The 24,803-nt window shown below is 39.8% G+C and overlaps 1 protein-coding gene across 2 annotated transcripts in view; it reads right to left on the bottom strand.

The window, feature by feature from the left end:
• The window catches only part of unc5db (unc-5 netrin receptor Db), a 161,876-nt gene that overhangs the window by 17,791 nt on the left and 119,282 nt on the right, over positions 1 to 24,803 (bottom strand). For both annotated transcript variants that reach the window (XM_046386154.1, XM_046386153.1), the window contains 4 exons: positions 24,090 to 24,275; positions 20,770 to 21,132; positions 15,759 to 15,843; positions 6,478 to 6,649 (listed from right to left, as the gene is read on the bottom strand). In XM_046386154.1, coding sequence (XP_046242110.1) covers positions 6,478 to 6,649; positions 15,759 to 15,843; positions 20,770 to 21,132; positions 24,090 to 24,275 — 806 coding nt within the window. The remainder of the gene's footprint in view (positions 1 to 6,477; positions 6,650 to 15,758; positions 15,844 to 20,769; positions 21,133 to 24,089; positions 24,276 to 24,803) is intronic.

The raw sequence follows: 24,803 nt of genomic DNA on the forward strand, positions 1-24,803 counted from the left end.
ACTGATTGAGGCTTCACCAACCTACAGAGAACATGCAGAACATGATGGTAACATGTGTTAACATATGTGTTTAGCACACAGAGTATGTTTCCACGGCCTAAAGAACTAAATATTCATGTCCAGAGGTCCATGCCTATCAAGACTATAAAACTGCAAATGAACCTCTGTGTAAAATATATTATGATTGAGTTGTGGTACACTGCTGTTGAGTAATAGTGTAGGTAACACAACACAGGTTTAAATCACAAAGCAAAAACCCACAGAAGTTGTAAGCAGTTGCTTGAGAATGTGAAAAACCATTTCCTACATGAGTGATGGTGTTAGTACACAGCAGAACACAAAATAGTCATTATGGACAATACCAAGTTTATTTATTTATGAGATGACACCAGCAGACTTGATTATTTCCAACTGGAATGAAGGAATCTTGAATGTACTGTCTCTTCCTTTTCCTTTCCTTTCCTTTAGCAGAGGACAACAACCCAGCAGGAAGTGGGAGTTTCATTATACTAATGGGAAGTAAGCTAGAGGAAATATCCAAAAGTGCTACACCTTCATTCTGTATTTTTACAATAAACGAGTGAGCTCATTACAACAAATGCTTTTTCAAATGCTCCTTGTGATTGTTGATCAAAAGTGACAGGTTACCAATTTCAGTTAAACCTTAAAACTTCCACCAGATCCACCTTCAAATATCTCACTGTCATTAGCCAATCCATGTCACAATATCCTCACAGGGTATGTCGCAGCCTCAGTCCTACATGCAGATAGAATCCATGAAATACATGTGATTACACAGTTTAATGAGGAACTCTGAGACCAAACAGCATGCTAAAACATAACCTGAGGAGCAGTATTTATTTACTCACAAATGACCACAAGTTAACTGGCAGCATGGCAATCAAAAGTTGTTGACCATCCTGTCTTGCATGACCTGCTCCTGGTCACTTGCTGCTGGGATTCTTCAGAATAATGTTAACAATAGATGAAACAGAACTTTGCCTTATGAAATTATTCTAACATCTGTTTTGACCTATGAGAGAGCACTGCAATAACCTAAAAATAATTAATGTGCTGTCATTCTCTTGAAGTTTCAGCTTGGAAACAGCAGTTGAGAAAATGAGCTCAACACAAGGTCCATATTGTTCTGGAAATGCAAAACGACTTTGAAAGGAGACTGTTTTCTCAATTTTTTTTTCCTATCATCAAAACCTGTGAATTGATGCTAAGAACTGGTATTGTCTGTGTAACAAAAGACTGATAAATCTTATTCACATACACCATCTAGCTCATAAGAGTGGTGAATGTCTAAAGTTGAAAATAGCACCAACCAAATCAACAATTTCTGTCTGTTCAAGTTACAGTTGTTAACTACAGTTTAAGTAGACTACAGAGCTATTTTAAAAATGTAAAGGAATAGTTTAACATTTTTTAGTAAACAACCCTCCAGCCAGAGATGTTAGCCTAAACACAAGCCAAATTAGATATTAGCAGTTACTGTTTACAATGTATCATTGTGCAGAAGGAAGTAGCATCTTTTTTAAAGATGGAGGATTTGATCATATCCTCTGACAAGTCACGCTGAATATGAAACAAAATGTATGTTATGTCTGTGTTCCGATTTGACTGAGTTAGAACTCATAAATGGAGTGTGAATTTGAAAGTAGCAAGTCCTCCATAAGATAATAGTCACAGTCATTGCTGCTGTTCATTATGTTGAAAAAGAAATCAAATCAGAAGACAAACTACAAGAAGTAACTTTATGTTGTTTTTAGAATAGCGGCGTCCCCTCTCTTTTCTCTCTGTGTCCTCCCCTTCAAGTTCCACTGAGTTCCTTAAGAAAACATTACAAGTTTGGTCAGTGGTATGATTCAGTTAAGTCTGAGAATTCTATATTTTAGATTTTCTTGTACATTTGAAGACAGAAACATTGTTGATTTTCATCAATTTATGGAATTTGTTGACAAAAAAGAGAAATGCAGAATAAGTCCCAACTTATTCCGTGGCAAACTACCATGCTTAAAGGGTTGGTGCACTTAGAACTGAGTTTGAAGTCAGTCAATCTTGGCTAGCTTGGCGGCTGACCAGCACTGTATCACAACTAATGAGGAAAAAAATGTACAAAAACGTATAAACGCAAATTTGCACTCAATTCATTTTCTGCTGGCGAATACAGTTTATCAGCTCATACATTCCAATCAGGCACTGTACCACTCAGCGAGCTGCGACATAAAGTTGCCACTCTGTTCAGTCATATTCATTTCAGGTGTTGGGAATCCTTCTGTGAATACTTTATGTTTATGCACTTTGTACTTATGCTTTCTGCATCCTCATAAGCACAGCTTAACACACTGCAATATGGTACTGAATAATAATACAGCATGGCTGAGAGTGCTCTGGATTCTACTGTGGGTAGTGTGTATTTTAATGACAGTGGAAATAAGGGTATTTTAATGGCACTGTACTTTTTCAAAATTCTCCTCTGTCTCTCTCTCTTTAGGTTTGACCCCAATGGTAAGTCATTATTTCTAACCAGGAAACCCTGAGCATCTCTGTGCCCTTTTAATATTAGTATAAAATCTCAAAGCAGCATGAATCTTGCATTTAATCCTAATCCCTTTGGTCTCCTTCCCTTGCTCATTCGCAACACTTGCACATCTTGAGAAATTGTCCTCTTACAATGAAAAGAAATAACTTTCTTTGTCACACAAAAGCAAACTTAGAATGCTTAGAAAAAGCAAGGTTCCCTATACATGAGACTGAAATCAAAAGAGAAGGAAAAGACATACAAATTTACAGAAAGCGGTGACACCTCAGCAAGTGCAAAAGTCCGTGGAAGAGCTCATCAAAACGACATTGATTGAATGACCTGAACAGAGCTGACGTGGTATCTAAGAAGCATCAGGGAGCATCTCGGTAAAGATTGCAACGACGGACGTGGAACATATGAGGAAAGAGAGCATTACCTGCAACTTCTGTTTTCTGGCATCCACTTACTTTTCATACGACGTAAGATACAGAGGAAGATTAAAATCAATCTGATGTCAGCACCTTGTAGATGTAGAAGGGCCCTGTATGATCGTATTACCATGCTACAGCACCTTTGAATTTGACTTGAGTAAATTTTGTTGTATGCAAAGTGGATAAATTATGATAATCTCATATGGATGTGTGTTCGGAGGTGTCTGATATAACATGCAACACTTCTACAACATGTCTTCTGCTCTCCTAGGATGTCTAAATACAAGTTAAACCTTTATTATTTATTTTGTTGGCTTGCCTACTTACAGTATGCCAAAAGTTTCCGACAATGTTTATACCCAGAGATATGCATAATTTGATTTATTTTATTGTAATGATGCACTTCACTGCCTTTAATATTCTTTGCCTGTTGCTAAAACTTCAGCTTCTTACTGTTAATTACTTTTAAATATTCTTGCCATGCATGCATGTCTCACCTGTTTTGATGTATTGATTGATTTATTTATTGTTTATGTTTTGTGCTGAAACACACAGCTATTTTAGGAGAAACATGGCAGGAAGGTAGTTTATTTTCACTGGCATCTTTTAGCAAAGTTTGATTTGTTATAGAGAAAGATATAAAACCCACATTTCAGGAGCTTTTTAAGCATAAATAAATATGTAAAATAATACTAATAATTTGCTCAAAATTCAAGATTTGGGACCTTATCAGAGATTGTTTTCTTTTATTCAGGCCATGTTTTGCACAAACTAAACTCTACTTTGGCAGCAGAAACTGCAATATTTTAGTTGAGATTGCACTCTTGACCTTGGGTACAGCAGCTGCAAAGCCGATTAGGACTTCAAAGTACTCAGACAAAATGGAAATTTGAACAAATGTATGTTACCATGACAACCAGGCAACTCCATTTGCGGTGAAAGATCTTATGATATGATTGAAAGCTCCAGAACAGCAGATCCAGAGATTGTTTTTGTACTTACTTTACTTTTGACTTTAAATAAGTGTCTCATTTATTAATACTTTGTTAAGAAAACAGAGAGTTATCTGACCCAGGTTCAGCAGTGTTAGGTTTAGAAAAGCTAAAGAGAGCCACAACCATGTATGCTGTGGCTACACAGGAGAGGTGCATCAGCAAATGTTCAATGAGAACGAGAGACTGGATTCCAAAGCATATTACGCTACAAATTTATCATGATGAGTTGCGTATGTGCTTTAGGACTAATTTAATGTTTTATAGACGACAAGTGGGACCACGTGAAACTATGACTACGTACTTTGAACATGGGTTCTAGCAAACACATCAAAAACACATCAACCTGAATCTGAATGCCAGCTCTGAGCATCACTATTACTATTCCACAAATACAAAGAAAAGTTCATTGCAGCAAGGACTAAAAGACTTTTAACTCAGGTTTTGAAGTTGTTATTGGTAACAGGGTACCAAATCAAACTTTCTACACACTCTGTGAAAGAAACTGTCGCTTTAACTGAAGAAAAATGTCCATTTTGTTGCATCTCTGCAGAGGCTCCTGCAGCTCTTGAATATTTTTATGGCAGCAATTTCCATTGCTCAGAAAAACATTATTCAGGACAGCTGATCTTCTTCTAAATAACAAGCTTTTTTAAGCACTGACAACCACCACCAACAGCCAGGGGCAACTGTGGTATTTATTATCCTGACCACCCTTCTCTTTTGTTGTTATCATCTTGCTGGTTACTGCTCCAAGATGCAAGCAAATAATGCAAATTGAAGACAACGACTGGCCTTGTTATGCCTTTGGGTTAGGGATTAAGCTGTAGTGACTTCATCCAGACCATTAAAAAAAGAATAAATAACAATCTTATTCACTTGAGAGTAAAAAAAGAAAAAGAAAACAATGACATGGTTGGAATGAAAATACAAACACATAAAGAGTTGGGAAAATACAACGTGTCCTGTTCCAGAGCATCAGAGCGAAACTAACAAGAAACACAAAATATCTAGTCAGAGTCACACCGCTTGGCTGAGTTAGGTGTTGATGGTGTACCCGGTGTGTGTGTGTGTGTGTGTGTGTGTGTGAGAGAGGTGGCTTCGAGGAGGCAAATGGAGAGTCGTGGTCAGCACAGAAACAATTTCCATGACTCTCCTCCTGACTGCCTCACATCTAAATTTACCGTGCTATGTCTTCCTGACCCACTAATCAATACTTCCCTTGTCTAATGGCCAGTTATATGCCCCCTTCCCCACCACACACACACACACGCTGAGTGACAGCAGCCATGCCTCTTCCTGGCCATTACATGCTGTAATTGTTTCTTTATTTTCCTCCTGCTGGGCTAGTAGTGTTACCTTCATGTGGCCTTATGTTACCCTCTGGACCCACAGAGAGCATCAGTCTGGATCAATCAGCTCACCAACAAAGCCCCAACAGTACAACAGATTCACACATAATTCCCCAGTCACATGTCATACTGAGTAACTGGACCTTTTAACACATAAAGCACATACATAAAAGTCATAAAAGTCAGTGAAGAGAGGGTGAAAACAGAGTCAACAACCCATGGAATCTTATGTCAAGGAACAAGACTTAATATCCACTCCCAGAACACACTGTCTGACACAGAATGTATGGGCTGGCAAAAAAAAGAAAAAAAGGGTGAGGTATCTATAACTGCCTGATGATCAGGGTGCAAACAACCAGGTAAATATCAACCATTTACTTGATGTTAAATGCCATCTACTGTTGGTGCTGAGGTCTGATTTCTGTAACAACTTCTATACAGAGAAAAAGGCATGTTCTGCTGGCATTCAAATGTATTATACTGACTGTTGTCAGTATACAAATATTCAAATATTCACACAGCTGTTAAATCACCATCAAAACATCAAATCACATGTTAAATCTCATTGCATGCTTTTCAATAAGCATCAAGGATTACAGTTATCAGCACTTAAACGCATCATGACAGTGGCTAAAACTCCAGGAGAACAGGGCACTGTTGCTTAAAGGTTGGAGCCTGCAGAGTTCGCATTCTACAAATGACAGCTTATATATTTCAAAAGCTGAAAACCTCACAAGAGGTGAAGGGAAGATTCTGGTGTTAATTATCTGCATTTGTCACTACACTCTATACAGTTGTATCAGCCATTATTCATATACAAAATAAAGCCAGTGTTTATAGATTCAGTGCACCTCTATCGTGTGTATACTTTTTAGTTCTTATTAAATCTTTATCTTTTCTGGTGTTAACTTTGTCGACAAAATCAATGCATTTGCACTTCAATATCATTCATAGTCTAATCTTGAAGTGCAGCAGGCTGTGGACTGCACACAGTGGAAAATGAAGCTTGGTGAGTTTACTCTGCCTTCATTTCTGCTGACATTTAGCTACAAAAAATGAATAGAGCCATTGAGGGAAAAGACAACAGAGGAGAGCCAAGCGCCATGTTCGAGCCAAGCTAAGACCTTGATGGGTTGTACTGTACTTGACAGGTTGGGGCTTGCAGCTCTCACCTCCCATTTGCTGTCCTGGGTTTTCCTCTTGAGCTGGATGTTCCAGTTCTCGGCATCCACCTCAGCGCAGTGAGCGATGGTCATGGCCACTGGGCAGAAGAGGTCCAGACCTGGAGGACCATATGTCACCTCTGGGCCCAGAAGGATTTCACAGCCTTCCAGTGTTTGGACACTGAACACACGATGGCAGGCATACACACACAAACACACACACACACACACACACACACACACAAACAACAGAAAGAAAGAAACTGTAATGGATACCTATGGATGGATCCAGCATTAAAAAAAGACGCTGTTGTGACACATCAGCCTAATGTTAGACATCCTGCAACTGTACCTTTTGGTCGCTGTTTTTATACTTTTTATACATTCCAGGACATCCTGCATGACATTACTCTTAAAACTAAATCATGCGTCCCGGCACATTTTGATATTTTTTAAATCTCACTTGATGATCCATAGTCTGAGATAAAAATAAATGTTTCACTCAAAAGATCAGTCGCACTGAATGCTTTGATCTTCCCATCACTTTCCATATTTTACAGTTTCTATTTATCAACTCGGGCCCATTATACAGCTCTTTAACATTCATGCTTCTCAAGTTCAAGTTATTTCTACACAGCCAGGCTGCTGGAACTTGTTCCAGCACAGGTGAAAAAGTCAGTGTGATTTGTGAGTTGAAGCGCGCTCATTAAAAGCGGCTTATGACAAACAGGTCTTGCTCATGGATGGTGGCAGCAGCAGTGGTAGGTTTTCAGAAAAAAAAAGGGCAGGAAGGATCATGACAGAGGAGATCAACGCTTCAACAAAGCTCTCTAAGCTCACATCAGTCATCACAGATCAGAGATCTGAGTGTGTTGATCTGTTAACATTTCCTTGTGTGAATGAGAAGTGATTTATAGTAGTCATGGGAGCAGCAGCTTTAAGTTTAAGGTACAGTACACTAGACCACACGATGACTTAAAACTGACAGGTTGAGAATTGTGGATAGGAGTCAATACAATCTGCAAACTACTTTGTACCCATTAAAGAAATCACTACAACAAAGTTTAAAGGGGACAAGAAACATGATCAATCAGAAGATCTGACAGGTTGTAAACAGTTTAGTATGATCATCTAAATCTTTTTTTATTATTATTATTAAGGACAGGTTCTCAAAGATGAGGGTGCAATAAAATATCGTTGCACTTGAGTATCACACATTCTGTGATACTGTATTGACTCTCAGAAGCACTGATTTTTAGTTAACAGTTAAGTCGTACAAAGATTTGTAGTTCATTTTGTCTTGTGGTTAAACTCCTTAAAGCTAGATGCCAGTGTTGTAATCCTTCTTCAGCCACTTTACCTGCCGTAACAACATCAGGTGAGACCGTGAGAAGTAAGTGCATATTCTAGTTCAAACAAAAAGAGCACAGGGCTATTAGCTGTGCACAGTACTGGCAAAAAAACCCCTGCAATATCCTGGTTTTCTTGTGATATACAGTACATTGTGATAAAATACATGCAGTAGGTTATTCATGTACAGAAAATACAGTCAATCATAATTTTATCATTACACTAACAGTGTATCCTCCTACTTCTACCACACATGGTTCAGCCCTCTGCTGCATGCTGTGTTCCACTCAATTTGCACCACTTAGCATTGTGTGTAAGGCTAAAACTATCAAATGTATATCTTCAAGGCCATGCTTTCAGTAGAGTAATAATATCACAATATCTTGAATTGTGACCCTTCTTAACAATAAAAAGAATAAAAAGCCCCCCCACTTCATGCCAGTGATTTGTCACAGGGAGGTCATGACGCAGAGGAAACAAGCTCTTGCTAATACATAAATACTCTCTCATTGTGCTGCTTTTGAATATTATAGTAGTTTAGCTGAACTGAAATCTGCCTCAACACCTAACTTGAGGACACGGATTGATATCCACATTTTCTTCAGCTATTAGACCCTATAGGTGCCATCTCCTTGCACAACCACCTAACCCTCTTCACTATGTCTCTTAGCTCACAATCAGTTTTTCTGTTATGTCAACAGCAGCCCTGCTCTTGACTGGTCCAGAGAGAGAGAGCTCTCGATCCCTCAGCCAACAGCTCTGAGCCTGATCACACATTTAATGTAAAGTGTAGGCAAGGAGCAGATTAGCTGCTCCTTAAGTAGCCTCATGCAACTTGGGCCCGAGAGTCCAGCAACCTTAAAGAAGCAGTTAAAGCTTGTAAATTCTTCTCAGTTCCACTTGTCATCACGATGAAGGGCTCTATAGGGCTTGTAGAGCTAAATGATTTGCATTATTTGAAGGGACTGATGACTCACTCCTCAGGGACCTAGGGAGTCATGCAAAGTGGCAGACTGGGCCGGGAGAGGAGACAGCAGACTTAATAAATGCACATGTGTACACTCCATTAGCCTCACCTTTATTTGCTTGTAGTCTCCCACCTGTTTGCCCCACTGTGCTTTTGTCCATTTTGATGTTAACGCAGAGACCTTATGTGCTGCATGGATTCATTAATCAAACAGGCATCTAGAGGTGAAGCTTGGTACATCGCTACAATATCCAGCAAAGACATGAAGTTCTACTTCTCCCACTTTGATCATTTACGACATCTATCTTCTGCTAGCGTCAACACTAGCTGCAAAGCATTAACTGCTAAGCATTCATCAAAACAACTTCAGTAATCAAGCACTGACAAAGTGACTTGATTGAAAGAACAGCCTTGTAAAACATTAACAATAACTTAAACTAATCAGCGACCTGTTCAGAAAAACATCACAAAGCATTGTACCTTGATTTATAATGCCATCATAATGAATATTCAGCTAACTTTAATACCACTTCATCTCTAGTCCCAGACTTCGGTGTACAACAAGCCAACTGACTGTTGAAAGGGGAGGAAGCAACAAGGCTAATCACTTGAAATACCTCACCATGCTATTTGCTCACTTATCATTGAGTGTGCTAATCAGATAACTAAAAATAATGTCTGAAATCAATGAACAAGTTGAATAAATGCTTCATGCATTTGTTCAGTAGGGAACAAACAGTGGTATGTTTGACATGTTGTTGCACTGGTGTGTGTTTTTCTTGCAGTGATTCTTCACTCACATACAGAACAATCTTGAACTAAATTGTTGGACAGTTAGGGCCAACTTCTGGCTAATTTGAACAATGAGCTGTAAATAAATATTTATTACAACTGCTATTAATATTGATGAGAATATTACAGGATGGAGAATTTTGGTGTCTTGTGGTTTAACTGCTTTTTCAGAGGCTTCTCCATCCCAGCTAGAACAGGTCATTGATAGAGTTATCAGTGTGCTATACTATGTACACATGTAAGAAGTCTGAATACCTAACAGTCACTCTCCATAGTCAATGGTCAATAAAGGTGTGTGAGTGTGTGTTGGCTGAGTCATGGGTCAATTTCAACAGGAAATTGAAAAAACCCCCAAAACGATTACCATACTGTTGCGTTTAATCCCATTCCTTTTCCAAAATAATGGGATAAAACCTTCAAACATGTCATCAATAAAGATCTTATCTTGAAGGCGGTAGGGTCTTGGGATTGCAATGCCAGTCGATACTGGTGAGGGGATAAGTTTAATTTTAGCAATGGGGGGATGTACGTATCAAGAGGGGTTCCTTTCCCTTCATTGTGAAACTCTTCATTCCCTGTATTACCATATTATTTTTTAGGCACTTATCGATTTGCACCTTTTCAGCATCAATTCATGAAGGGAATCTCTTAATTCATGTAAAGAAAAACATAAAATTCAAGGGACAATTCAAAACAAAACAGTAGGGCTTTCAGGCAAGTGTTTTTTCAAACTAAAAGTCCTCAGCTATTTCCAAGTTTTTAATAAAGGTATGAATGCACATGTTTTAAATATTAAGGGATGACTACCAGGCTGCCAGCTCCTCTCTTTACACAATGTTTAATGAAACACAACTCAACAACTGTACAGATTTTTGAAACATTTGCTACTAATACCTATGGTGTTCAGAGGAAGAATCCCTTGACCTTCTAGCACCACTACTAGGCCAACATTTTCCCTTGTACAGAATCTAATGGGCTGAATGCATTAAAATTTAATGAGCACATTCCTAAAGGAAGAGCCTTTTAATTCTAGATGATCTGCAAACTGTTGACTAAAATCATGGTGAATCCAAAATGTAAACTTGTGGCATTACAACTTAGTAAAATATGTGTATTAAAACAAGGATGATTAGAAATAGAGACTTGATTCTAAAAGAAAGCTGTTTGAAAATAAAGCCTCTTTATGCAGTTGAGTTAAATACAGACCATGGTCACTATGTCAGAATGTACAGTAAATTCTGAAGTGTAGTTCAATAATAGTAAAAAGTATGTGAACAGTAAATACAAATCTGTTGTTTACTTCAGAGTTTACCTCTACAGCATCTTTCAAAACCAAGGTGTGACAAAGTGCGTTACAAAATGCTAAATAATACAATACAGGTGAAAAAGACTGGAATCTGAGGAATAAAATAAATTAAATTAAACAAAATTCAATTAAAAGTAAGTTCTGATAAAATTAGAGCCAGCCAGTATAACAGCTGAGTAGGGGGGGTGTCATTGTGTTCCACATACTTTAGATGGATAGATGAATTCTTTCACCGCTGCAGAAGTCAAACATTTCAGATCAAGATGGATCTCTGTCTGAAGTTTGACATCTCTTATTTCTAAATGTGGATTGTCACCTTGGTGAGGAAATGGAGTTGTGCGCTCTGAACTGAAACCATGAAGGATGTGTCCACCCAGAGACCTGTGAGATCTGTGGACCATGAGAGCTGATGGCTTAAAGCAGGAGCTGCCACTTCCAGAAGCACAGATCAGCAGGGTCAGCCGTTGTGGGGAGCCTGGACTCTGACTGGAGGGCCGGGCACGCGAGCAGGAAGCCATGTCACACCTATGCACTGCTGCACTTCCACTGACAGCCATGTATATTATCATTTTAGCCCTCAACCTCTACAGAACTGCAGTGCACTTTGCGAATTTGTCTTCCTCTGATTGAATAAATGCAAGCGTCTAGACAGCAATACATAACATACAGTGCCATGTCACAGATGTTCAGCTGGGCATCTTTCATACAGCACACATATGGAAACTAGTTTCTTCATTAAAAGCTCTTTTCCTATCAGGACAAAGCTGTTTCTGCCTCAGTAGGTTGAGGGATTTATCTCACAATTCAAAGCGCTCATAAAACCTCAGACACAAAGGGGAAGATGTCTGACCTAAGCAAAACTACACCTTTAAAAAGATTTAGAAGAACCTTTGAAAGGCTCCAAGAACACATCTTTTTAAAAAGAAGCTTTAATGGCACTCAATTGGGGTGTGGAAAAGTAGGTTGGATGAGGATTGGGGCCGGACGCTGCAGCGGAAAAGAAAGGATACAATTCTCTGCATGTCCCCTGGCCTGCCAGGATGCAGACAGTGATTGACAGCTGGCGAGATGACAAGCACAACAGACCAGGGGCAGAAATATGGGTGTCTACAGTAAACAACTCTGCGCTCACACAGAGGGAAGGAAAAAAATAAGCACTTAAAAAGCACTTCTGTGGTCCAAACCAAATACTGTCAGGTTAGAGCCTGAGATATTTTGAAGTGTTTCAAAGTTGAATAAAGCAGTGGGAGAAACGAGACCCTTTATGCTGGCAGGTAAGAATCTATAACAGGAGATGAAGGCAGCTTAGCCCTCCTTGTAAAGACTGATAAAGGCATCGCGGATAACATATGCACTATACAATTCAACAACACTGCCTAAAGAGGATTTGCTGCAAAAACAAGTGATTTGTGATATCAACACTGTAGCCATACAGTCATCATTGGGAGACCAGCCCTGGGTCTGAACCCTCAATCACTGTTCAGAAAAAAAGGGGCAAAACCGCTTATCTACTGCCATTCTTAAACTTTAAACTTCAAACCTTTATTGTCGGTATATTTTTTACATACACTGAAATTCTTCTCTGCATCTAACTCATCAACGAATTTGTTAAGTTTAGTTATGATTATGATAAGAATTGCTAGTTTGATGGTGGTGTATGGTTGCATGTCAGTGTTTGTGTATATTTTTCTATCAATATAAGGGGGGTTGCAGGTGGTGGTGGATATCATATGCATCATGTATCATGTATCATAATTCTATGAAAGGAATCAAAAATTGAAAGGCTGCTTTGAACAAAAACCCTGTCATCCCAGGTGCTGTTTGCATATTATTATTTCAGTGCTGTGTCAAGTTAATCCACAACCCTGTCATTTTTCCTGCTAATGTGTGCATTTTGTGGATTCTCCTTTCTTTCATGACTTTGTTCAAGCAGAGCTGTATGAATAAACAGTGACATTTCAGAGGAAACTGGAAACCCTTGTGGCTCTCCGTGGGGAAGAGTGTGCAAAACCCCCCTGGAGAGAGGTTCAGTCCATCTCAGGGTCATTACCTAGCTGTGATCAGAATACATAATGCTCGAACTGCCAAGATGAAAGGCCTCGGGAGACGTCTGCGTCTTCTATTCCGCCTGGTTCATGTCCATCAGTGCACCACGCTCCATTCATCACTGCATTCATCATCGTTTAAACAAGCTTCCTGGGTCGTGACTCTCTCCCTGAGCGCCATGTTGTTGACACCGAGTGGAGAACATAACTACATATTGACTAGCTGCAGAGTAGCGGGCACGAAAAAGAGATTGGAGGATTGGAGGTTTGACTTTGCTTCCGATGAGTCCGTCGTCTAAATGAAGGACTCTATTGCAGAGCCCCCTGGGGTCACGCAGTGCGAACTTGAGTTTCTCCACAGCAGCTGGGACATGAAAGCCCAGACTACCACCTGTGAGGGGTTTCTGGAAATGAACACCCATATCATGACATCTAGAGGACTCTATAGGGACTGGGAGATAGGCTGATGGTGCTTGCTGGGCCCATCTGTTACACAGCCTGCCCGTAAACACATAGAGATGTGAGGGCAGGTCAGCTAAGGAGGGTCACATCAACCCTCTGTGTGGACTATTTCCCACAAGTAGGGTTTTTTTTTTTGTTGTTTGTTTGTTTTATTATTTTAGGGCCAATACTAATGATGACTTCACTGAAACTCCCCACAATTCATATACTTGACCAATTCTACTGTTTTCCACTACTAAAAGTATTTTTTTTTCTACGTTAACTGTATTTGTTTTTAGCACTAACCTGTACTCTTAAGCCACATGTGTATACTTTGAACATTAAAAGCACAGCCACCTGCTCATACTGGAAACATCTAAATGTGTAGATAACTACTTGCATTATCAAGTGATCTTTAAATCAGTTTTATCAGTGAATCATTAAATCGGCAGCTGTTGAAGGATATATCTGGTGATATTCTTTGTAATGTATGTTCCTTAGTGTCTCCAAGTCCAAAACCAATAATGAATGTATCTTAGCAACAAATATTGTGTGCCTAAAGCCTAATGTATCTTCTTTGTCTAAATGAAAAGTAAGATTTACAAATATCTACAATGCTTTGTAAATAATTCTAAAGGCTCACACTGCATGTTCTAATCCATATACAAACTCAATTTCAAACAATCCTACAACCTGAATAGATGCCTATCTTACAAACAGATTTTTGACTTCAACATTTATCAAGATCTGATCTCGAAAAGCACGTACATCCATGCATATTTATTACATTCTTTTGTATATATTCACGCACTGGCTAGACACTTGTCATGTCTCAAGTCCCATAAAATGTCCACAAATGCATGTTGTCTTTGAATGGAAAACTGGGACAACTGGGCTTTCAGTGAATTTATGTGTAATTTCAATTGAAACTTTAGCTCTTACGTCACTGAGAAATCCTGCAGCATGCACTCCTGCACCTAAGTGTGCTGCACCAGATGTGCATGAAGTGCATGACTGAGTGCTCACAGATCCAGTGTCCTGTCAGCAGCTGGATGGCAAGTTGAGATGATGCTCAAATGCTCTGAGAGGAACCTTTTAATATTATTATTATTATTATTATTTGTTTTATTCATAGATTTGCTTGAATTTCCCTCCAGATCAATAAAGTATCTATCTATCTTTAGTTACATCCACATTGTACAGCTGCTCTACATGTTATAGACAGTGCTGCATGTCAATTACTTAATATCAAGGGAGCTTGTTCTAAGCTGGTAAAATAACATACGGTCTAAAGATTTTTTTCATCGTTGTAAAAAAAAAAAATTAAATAAAGTTAAATAAAGGGGAAGTATTTATTTAAAACAACTCCTGTTATCTACGTCTGTCAGTTTGGTGCACTGTTCATCTTACCATCTACTGATAGCAGTGAGCTAACACAGCTCTGCTCATCCACACACTCACTAGAGGACCACAAAGGTTTTCTATTTTATTTTTATTTTTCTGACAAAGATCCATCCATCCATTTTCTATACTGCTTATCCGTCAGGGTCGCGGGGGAGCTGGAGCCTATCCCAGCTGACTACGGGCGAGAGGCGGAGTTCACCCTGGACTGGTCGCCAGTCAATCGCAGGGCCAACACACAAAGACAGACAACCACACACTCTCACATTCACACCTAGGGGCAATTTAGAGTAGCCAATTAACCTAATGTGCATGTTTTTGGTATTGTGGGAGGAAGCCGGAGAACCCGGAGAAAACCCACGCAGGCACAGGGAGAACATGCAAACCCCACATAGAAGGGCCCAGACCGGGATTCGAACCTGGAACCCTCTTGCTATGAGGCGACAGTGCTAACCACTGCACCACCGTGCTGCCCTCTGACAAAGATATTCTTTAAAAGTGAAAAGTAAATTAGATCAGGCATGAAAGGAAATTCGTAAGCAAAGTTTAATTATGGTACATGACCATGCTCAGATTGCCCTGCCATCCTATTACGTTTTTGAAGACAATTGAATCCTCAAATTTGTTTTTAAAACATGAAAATATTTTATGTCACACTCACCTGATCATAAATAACACAGGCTTATTAAGATGAACACGGCACAGATAGTAAATGGAAAGAAAACAGATTTCAAATTTTGATGTAATTAAGTCACCAATGATGAAATTTGAAATTTTATAATCTGCTTCAGTAAGGCAACAAAGTAAGTCTTGAGAAGCGCTAAATGCTGTCGCTGTAATGGAAGCAACAGAGGATGGTAAATGATTAGAGAGAAACAGGACAGTGAGGACAGAGGATGGAGAGTCAAGGGAGATGGATGATAAGATAGAGGGAGACTGGCAGACAGACAGATGACTGAAATGGTATTTGGGTAAACTCTGGCCTCACCTTGCCTCTCCCTGATTGATCACCATGTACATATCCCAGGACATATTTTCAGCTACAGCTCCATGAGGCACCAGCAGGCTGACCCCTAGAAAACACACACAAATGTGTCAACATCAACAACTCAGCCTGACAGTGTAGGTGAAAACAAGGGCTTACAGCATGTCGTACATACAGGACTTATGGTAATGTGTACAAGAGCTTCATTTTACTTGAATGATCTACGCTACATGAGAGAATAAAGTGTAAAAAACGTGATAAACTCTAAATATGCAATCTGATTTTTAGTGGAAATACGATGAAAAAAGAAATCGTTACAATGTCACATGCAAGCACTGATCATCTTGAATATATTACTGGGTAAAGGAGGATGTAGCAATTAGTTTGCTGTAGCACCAGCTATAGGACATTTTCAACTATTTACAATTAAAAAAGAAAAGCACAAATCGACGCATAACAGACAGCTTACGAGACAACATTGCAGGTCTGGGCAGGTGGGTCCATAAGTGACAAATCAGTGTTCTATATAAGTTATTAATAATTTAATAACAAAATAAATTTCTCTTCCTCTCATCTGTCACGCGCTCTCTCTATCAAACACACACATTGTTTGAGAGACGAGAACGAGAAAGAGGGAGGCAGAGTTCATGTCTATAGTGAAGAGTTTCTTGTTTTCTGATATTTAACAATAAATAACACTGTTTGAAAGAAAGATCTTCCCACAACTGTGGCCAAGAGAGAAAAAGTGAAAAGACAAAGAAGAGCTTGGCTGCTCCCACCATGCAGGATCAGAACCTTGGAGGGTGAATGTTTGTCCTTTTCTCAGTCACTGACACTTGTGCTAATATAATGCATATAGTTTGTGGCTTGGGTTGGGTTCGAGTGGTCGATCAGTGCATATTTTCTGCACGGATTGGCTCTCATCACTGGTCGGATGAGAGCGGTATAAAAAAACCTCTGATTGGTGCATCACTGTTACACAAGACTGCAGCAGCCTCCCAAGTCAAAGTCACAACCTTTGTTGATCCATCAACCTCAACCTCCTCCTTGTGCAGTTTTGCTGTCACAAAACTTCCACCAGACAACAGTCCTACTCAAATTTCTCAATAGAGGGCTGTTGCTTACATTAGGTTTGTTGCAGCTCAATGTTGAAGGTGTTATTTTGTCTAGAAAAAATAAATAAATAAAAAAACACCAAACATATTGTCTTTCAAGTCCCATTGGCATGTGCTTAAAAGTTAAGGTTTAAACAATTTTGAGGTATACCTAGCTTGAGTATTTGAATTTTCTGCTGCTTTATATCTTATATCTTTATATCTTGGAGGAAAATGTTTCACTCCACTACATGTATTTGATAACTTTAGTTACTAGATACCAGATTTAATCAGTGTTGTGGGTGGGAGTTTTACCACAGAGTAGTGACTAAAGACAGCAAGAGGATGCTGCATCAGAACTAAAGTAACACATTTTTAAACTGATGTATTTGTTTAAAAGAAAAGTATTCTGATAATCAATGAAATGCTACATATTGGACATGATAAATGGCCAATATTATATATAATATATACTGTTCATGTCAAGTTTGGTGAACTTTGACCCATACATTTGTGCTCTTGAAGAACAATAAGCATGCCGGCCTGGATAGGAATAAATGTAATTTGAATTAAGTTGTAAATTTGTACCACTGTCTAGAAGAATTAAAGTAGTTTTTCTATTTGTTCTGATCCCCAAGCCAGAAAGGATTTCTATTCTTTTGATTATACAACATCTTTTCAATAAGAAAATGGACATATCTGCAGAACAACACTGCCCTGCCACTGTCCTTTGAAACTATTCATCTGGTTCTGCCTGAATGGGGGAGCATTCACATTGAAGAGAGGAGAGCGTATAAAAGACCTACTTTACAAATAAAAGGTTCAGAGGAACAGAGTGGGAACTAACAGATAAAGCTGGTTTTTGGCTGCTCTATCAAAAGTGAATAAAACCTCAGCCAACTCTGAAATGTGTATTTTAAACTGTTTGTTTTGATTAAAATAACATTCTGTATCTCATGTTAGTGGATGCTGTTCTGATAGAAAAAGCTGACAGATTTTTCAGCCACCAGTGGGTCAGTTACAATGGGGTTTCTCCTGTTAAACGACCAGTTAGATGACTTACACAGAAGAACCAGTTCACCAAAAACACAGGAAAAAAAAAAAACAACAATAAAAATCTAAAACAGAAACATTGTTCTGGGTGTATTCAAAGCATGAAAAATGAGCAAATGAAGAAAACAAGTTCCCCAACACATATGCAACTCAATTATACACACATTAAAGGTACCCCGTGGACTTTTCTTATGAACCAACTCACCTAATGAAGTATTGTATATGCTTGAGGCAACAGTTACACTGAATGCATTGTATTACTCACAAATTGCCCTCTTTCAAATGCATTCAGTTACACTGAATGCATTTTATTATTTACAAAACAATTGGAAGTGGCCAATTTATTAACATTTTAGTGAAACATCCATGTTAGCTAGCTGAGTCTTCTTCCACTCTGCCTTTGTTGGCTCATTCCTATCTTTCTTGGCACATTACTGCCACTAGACATGGGTATGTTTTATTATTACTTTGATGTTGTGCTTTATGTTTTATGTTTCTTTGCAACATTAGGGTCTACTTCTTTGGTAGAAAGTACTTACAACTGCAGAAAGCATTTGAGAATTCTGGAAGAGATGATGCTAAACTACGTTTTTTAAAAGTAGAATAATATTCTAATGTATTTAATATGTGGACTATTTTGAGGTATGTTCAAAAGCTGAAGCTGAACTGTATCTCTGTCTTTAATTTTATGAAGAAGCAGCTGAAGGAGTTGAAATTGCATTGTTTTACAAATGGCTTGAAGCTAAACTGCATTGCTGGTTTGAATTTGTATGAAGAAGGCAATGAAGTATGAAAAGTGAGGAAGTGTCTTATTGATATGAATGAGATTTAAAAGATGAATAAAATTAATCATAACTGTGGTGTAATCAGACCATTTCTTTTGTAGCATGTCTGAATCCACTCTTTAAAAACACTGTTTAAAAAGTCGTCTGAAGTGTTCTGATGCAAGGAATGTTGCTATTTCAGTTCCATATCACTAAGGTGATGGAAAAGCGTCAGTAATCTGCATTGAAGTGCTGCATATGGTGTGTTATTCAGTCTAATGAAGTGGTCCCTGCTGACACACTGTGTGAGTGCCGCACTTGACAGCAGTGACTCCACCACACAGGGCGTCAGTCTGAAAGATGGCCACAAGAGGCTGATTTCATTTCACCGCTCCACGCCAGTCGAGGACCAACATTACATACACGAGGACCACAGATGGGGGATGTAAGTGCAACAGTACACACGGACTGTTGACCTGGTGACAACTGTAGCGGTCCGTGCAAACTCCTTCAGTCGCTCCATTTGTGTCGGCGGGACAGGATGAGAGTGTGACCCCTGTTTGCCTGACAGAGCCAGTGAGGATGTGAGGGAATAACAAACAGCTACGTGCCCTGGCAACGGCACTGAAAGATATATGCAACCGCTTACAGTATATGGTGTCTAAGGAGTATATGTACGTATATTTGTGATACATGTCATAGAGTGAGAGTGATAAGTCACTTTTGGGTGAAGCATGTACATGAATTCTTTTCATTTATTTTTTCTCGCTTAAGCACACATATACAGCAGCATATAGCAGACAGGGGAGAGATATTAGGAGATATTCTAACACATTAAACAAACATCATTTTATCAGTTAGCTTTAGAGATTCTTGTAGGTGGGGTTGGTTTACTTTGGACAGGCAGTCGGTTTGCTTTGCTTAGTCTTTATGCTAAGCAAAGCAAACCGACTGCTAGCTGTAGCTGTGTATTTAGTGTACAGACATGAGACTCATATCAATCTTCTCATCTGACTCTCAGCAAGAAAGCAAATAGAACATTTCTGAAAATGTCTGATCATCTGTAAAATATATGCAAAATAAAAAGATATGGATCCATTACTGCATTTGTGTATATTTAGTTGTTTTTAAACACTGCCACTCATTTTACATTAAATACCAAGTAACAGACAGCATCAGTGGTCATAAAAATATGATTCTAAATACTCACTCACAGGATGGTTTTGAATTTACAATCTGCTTTTGAAAAACACGTTTTAATCCAAAAAGGCTTCACAAGATGGATTTCACAATAGTTTTTGTCTTTGGATCCTTTTGGGAAATCAGCCTTGCACTGCTGCCTGAGCTTTTTTGAAAATCCTGACAGTATTTTCCAGAAATGCACAAAACAGCTTTTCCTGCTCAGAAGACAACAAAATAAGTGGTTAACCCCAGGCCAGGCTGACTGACTTCTACTGTCAGGAGAAGAGATAGTTCTCATCTTTTATCCTTTGTCTGTGACCCTGACCTCTTGGACACACCACTGGGTGCCTTGGGCAATGACAAATACAATGTGTAAATAAGTGTAATCAGCATTCTAAATAAACAAATAGCTGCAAATCTCATTATTTTATTTCATGTTTTAGTGGTGTATCCTTCATCTTATTTATTCACTGTTTTATTCAGTGATTATGCCTTGTTACTATATTTCTTTTTTTAAGTTAAATAAACATTCTTGTGCTGATTTTAAGTGTCACCAAGCTAAGAGGATCTTCATTAAATATAACAATAAAGCCACTGATTTTGATCTGTGCACTACCTCCTAGAACTCAGAAAAGCTCACTCTACCGTTTTTTCTGTGAGTGTGTCTACAAAACACAACAAAGAAGGATTGTACAACAGCATGTAAATGGAGGAAAAATGGTGGAAAAAGTGTTTGTTGTGCTGCAATACATTCTGAAAAGGCTGCACCTCACGCTAAACAGCACTAGCTTATGAAGACTATATAATGAGAAGTTACTGCAGCCTCTCATTACGGAGAGCAAGTGCACAGTGTGTGAGCTGCAAAAAAAAAGAAGCTTTTTCTGCTAACAAACTCAATCTGTGCTTTCCTGTGGAGCTCACCAGTGTTTGGCACCACCAGACGTCCTCCTGGGTGGCCGAATACACCCGTGGTCCTACGTTGCTCTTTGTCAGTGCTAAAGGGCCCGTTGAGAGTGAGCAGGCCCTTCTTGCGTCTGTCTGCGGTGCTGCAGTAATCCCGGCTCAGGTCCCGCGGGAAGGTCTCAACAGGGGCTTTGGCATGGAACTCCGCCCGCTCAGCCACACCTAGTGAAACCATAAAGGAGCTCTGAACTTTGACCTTTATGTCTGGCAGGGGGTCAAAGAGCTCTTTGTCTGCACTGTCCTGGAAGCAGAGGGGAGTGCTGTATGTCCGTCCCACAGTTAAGTCAGGCTGCATCGAGGAGTTGAGAAGTAGCGGGTTGCCTACAGAGATGGGGAGATAGCAAAGCCACACAGTCACCTAAAAGCCCCACTCACAGGGGATCCACATTATGCAGGGAACTCGTTTAATTAATGAATCAAAGCCAAACCTCTGTGTTTCCTGAATAGCACTCACAGGGGATAACAAAATTCACTGTTGTCCCAGATACAACAAAATAAGGTCAAGATTATGCTATTTTTTTTTTGTCATTTCTTGATTTAGCAAAGCAAAGTTGATATTCTAAAAGCTTGACAAGCTGAAAAATGTGCCAAAAATTCCTCATTTTTCATGGCAGAAAAAAACATAACAAAGAGAAAGAATATGTGCCACTCAGACTGCACGCATTAAATATCATCAGGGGATTTCTGTCTGCAGCACAATACAGTAGATTACTCTATTTTATGAAAGGCAGACATAACAGATTTAAGATTAGAATCACTTTTAATCTCCAGAATTAATACAAATTCCTGGTAACACTGGTCCAGCTCATCTCTGGACTTCCACTAACATTTCCTTCAGCTGACCAGTGAAGCTCCAGCACCAATTAAAACAACATGTCCGGGCAGGCGACCAGTGCATCAGAGGTAAGGGAGCACAACCTGGGCAGAAGGTACAGGGCTGGGAACCACGGTCAGAGCGTTAGATTTAATTACCAAGCACACTCACAGCTTGATCTCCATAATCCATCTGCTGGAGTCAGCTCCTCTGGACAATGAGTTGTCCTCCTGAAGGACAGGAGGGAGGGCCAGGAGGACTGGGGTGTAGGTGACTGCTCTGTAAATGAGGGGAGTCCTTCATCTCCCAGTATGGACCCAACAGCCTGTGGAGGGGGGTCTTCATCTGTGGCCATTAGATGCGAAGGCGCTGCCAAACGGAGCGAGGAGTGTGCCGCATCGATCTGGCAGACTCAGGCATGTGGTGTCTCTGGATGAGCAGTGCCAAGATAACAGCGAAGTCACTGAGTCCTTGCTGCCCAGCTGTTGCCTGGTGCAAGGCAGGAGGCTAATGTTGTTTTATTTTTAGGAAAATTGTTAATTACCGGGGTGTGATTTGTGATGAGCATTATGGGGTTTGTTGGTTTTGACTTCTTTAAAACTCAACTTTTCTTGTTTGTTGTATCTTTCCAGCAGAATTCTTAGTGTATTAGAAACATTGAAAACATGAAAAAAGTAATTCTGCTGCTACTCATGATAAATAAATCATAATAAATAGTAGTAAATCAAGATAAATAGTAATAAAATTAAAATAAATAGAGCTCTAACAAATCAATATTGATTATATTTTGGTTATTTCCTTGATCAATCAAATGTCTTAAAGCAAAGAGCCAAAGTGACTTACTTCATAAAAAGTTCCCTTCACTTCACTTCAGTGTTCACAATAGTTTCAGTGCTTATTACTATGAATACACAATATATATATAAAGCATAAACAGATATGATAGAGATATTTTCAACTGCTGATAAGACAATGTTCCATGAAAAATGGAAACATGCATTTTTCATTTTCTAAACAGCCCAACAGTGATAGAGAACCTAAAGGCGACTCTGTGGATATTCCAGCTCTCGGTCAGAGTTGCAGCCCAGTGGACATTACCTCTCTGCAGCTGACATTCGATCACTGCTAAATTTTCTCCCCTCAGGTCGAGGGGAGAATGATCTGATTATCGCTTGAGTGTGCATCTTTAAGAATGGCGCGGCGAAAATGGAATGGCAGCGGTGAGATGAGAGAAGTTAATGAAATGTACCTCAGGTTGAATACCTTGAGGGATAGGTTTGGAATTGGGCCTCTGATTAAAAATCACTCAGAAGGAGAAGTAATGCAGAGAGACAGGGTCAGGTCCGAAGACTCATTGAGCACTCTGCCTTACAGCTGCTTCGGCAGCAGAGAGCCATCCAAAGCATTTAAGAACTTCTTTAAGAATTTTTCTTGTGATTATTAGTCATGGAAAAGCTTCTGATTTGCAATTAAACACATACTTTAGAGGTGTTTTTCCCCCTAGAGGGAGTGCTTGGCTTTCTGTGTTCTTGTTATGAAAAGCACGGTAAAATGTTAACAATGCAATCACTGCAGAAGTAGGCTCATATAAAATGCCTTGACAACTTCCTCCAAAGCAAACTGGGGCTGGGGAAGTGTTCAACATTTCATGGGGAGCCTCGGCTGGCCTGAAAGAGATGAAAATGGAAAGGAGTGATTGTGGCCGGTGGAGGGCACAGCAGGCAGGCTGCGGGCAGAGCTGGCCTATTTAAATAGGATTGATGACCTGCTGAATGTAGACCCAGCTCACCTCCCCAGATCACCTCCCAGCCCCAAATTTTCCGCACACCCTTCCGATCGCGTGATAAGGGGTGGGGCTTGACCGAGTCCCCTGGCCTTGTGGGAGAAGGGGGCACAGTGTGGGCTCTGGCAGATCTTCTCACGGCGCTGTCACAGCAGCAGTGAGGATGGATCACCCCTTGCCACGGTGGCTATCACTTGCGCTAACCCAGAAGTGTCAGTGGCAGTAATATGAATGCCTGTAGCAAAGCAGGACGGGACAGCCGCAGTCACATAACCAACAGGAGTTATTGCTGTGCACAACAAAAATTGGATTGATGTTCACTGTTCCATACCCCTCACATTTATCCATCGATGGTTTAAGCCAGTGTAATGTGATGGAGGAGATTGGTTGTCTGACAGTCAAATGTGTGGTCTGGGGGGGTGGGGGGTGTCTGAGATTGGTTATGTCCTGCGTCACAATAACAGAGGAGCAGGTCTGTCAAAATAGAAGGACAGGTCCTTTCACTGATTATGGAGGTATAAATCCTAAGCAGATAGGGAGGCTGCATGCCATGCTGCTTGATGAAAACAAATGCCATCAATCAACAGGGTGGCCCTGTTGCAGAGGTCTTTGATGACACTGCCTTTTGGCCTTGTGGTCGCTGGTGTGTGTCAGCACGGAGTTGATGATGCTCTCTCTTACCTTGTCTTGTGGTCTTAAAATTGAAAGACTGGAAACCCCCGGCGAGCGCAGAGGAGTCGATGACGTCCACGCCGTACTCGCTGTGGTTCTTTCTGTACAGCATGACAGCAACTACAAGGATCGCCACGGCAATGATGCCGGCACCCAGGCCCGAGTACAGAGCTACATCATTGGAGTTGTCCATACCTGAAACACATCAGGCACATGAAAAAGGAGAGGTATTGTAAATTGTCATATGAAAGCCGATACTCAAACAATGGTTTAGCCTCATATGATACAGAATGAATAAAGATCAGTCGCTATTAAAGTGAAATTAGTGTAATGTTCCACAGCACCAGTTCAATTCAATTCATAGTTTCTTCCTTGATGTAGTCCTGGTTGATCTTAAAGTGATTTTATAGGTCTGTTTATCGGTCTTGCTGAGTACTACAGCATATATGAAAAGAGTTCTATCAAGTCTTTTGCATCTCCTGAGATGACTGAGGGTGCCGTTTGAGCCCCTTTCACACTTTATAAAAACTCACTAACACCCACTAACATCTGGCTTTTGTCCTCAGTAATAAAGTGTACAATCAGCATTCATTCCCATTTCAAATAACTTTATAGTAGTCACAGGGATTGCCACCACCTCCAGTCAGCAGTAATGGAAACAATGGAGACACCCAGACAGGCAAGCTCATTTTCAGACTTTTTCCTTCATGGTACTGTGATGCA

Source organism: Scatophagus argus, chromosome 4 (genome assembly GCF_020382885.2).
Source record: "Scatophagus argus isolate fScaArg1 chromosome 4, fScaArg1.pri, whole genome shotgun sequence".
Lineage (NCBI taxonomy): Eukaryota > Metazoa > Chordata > Actinopteri > Scatophagidae > Scatophagus > Scatophagus argus.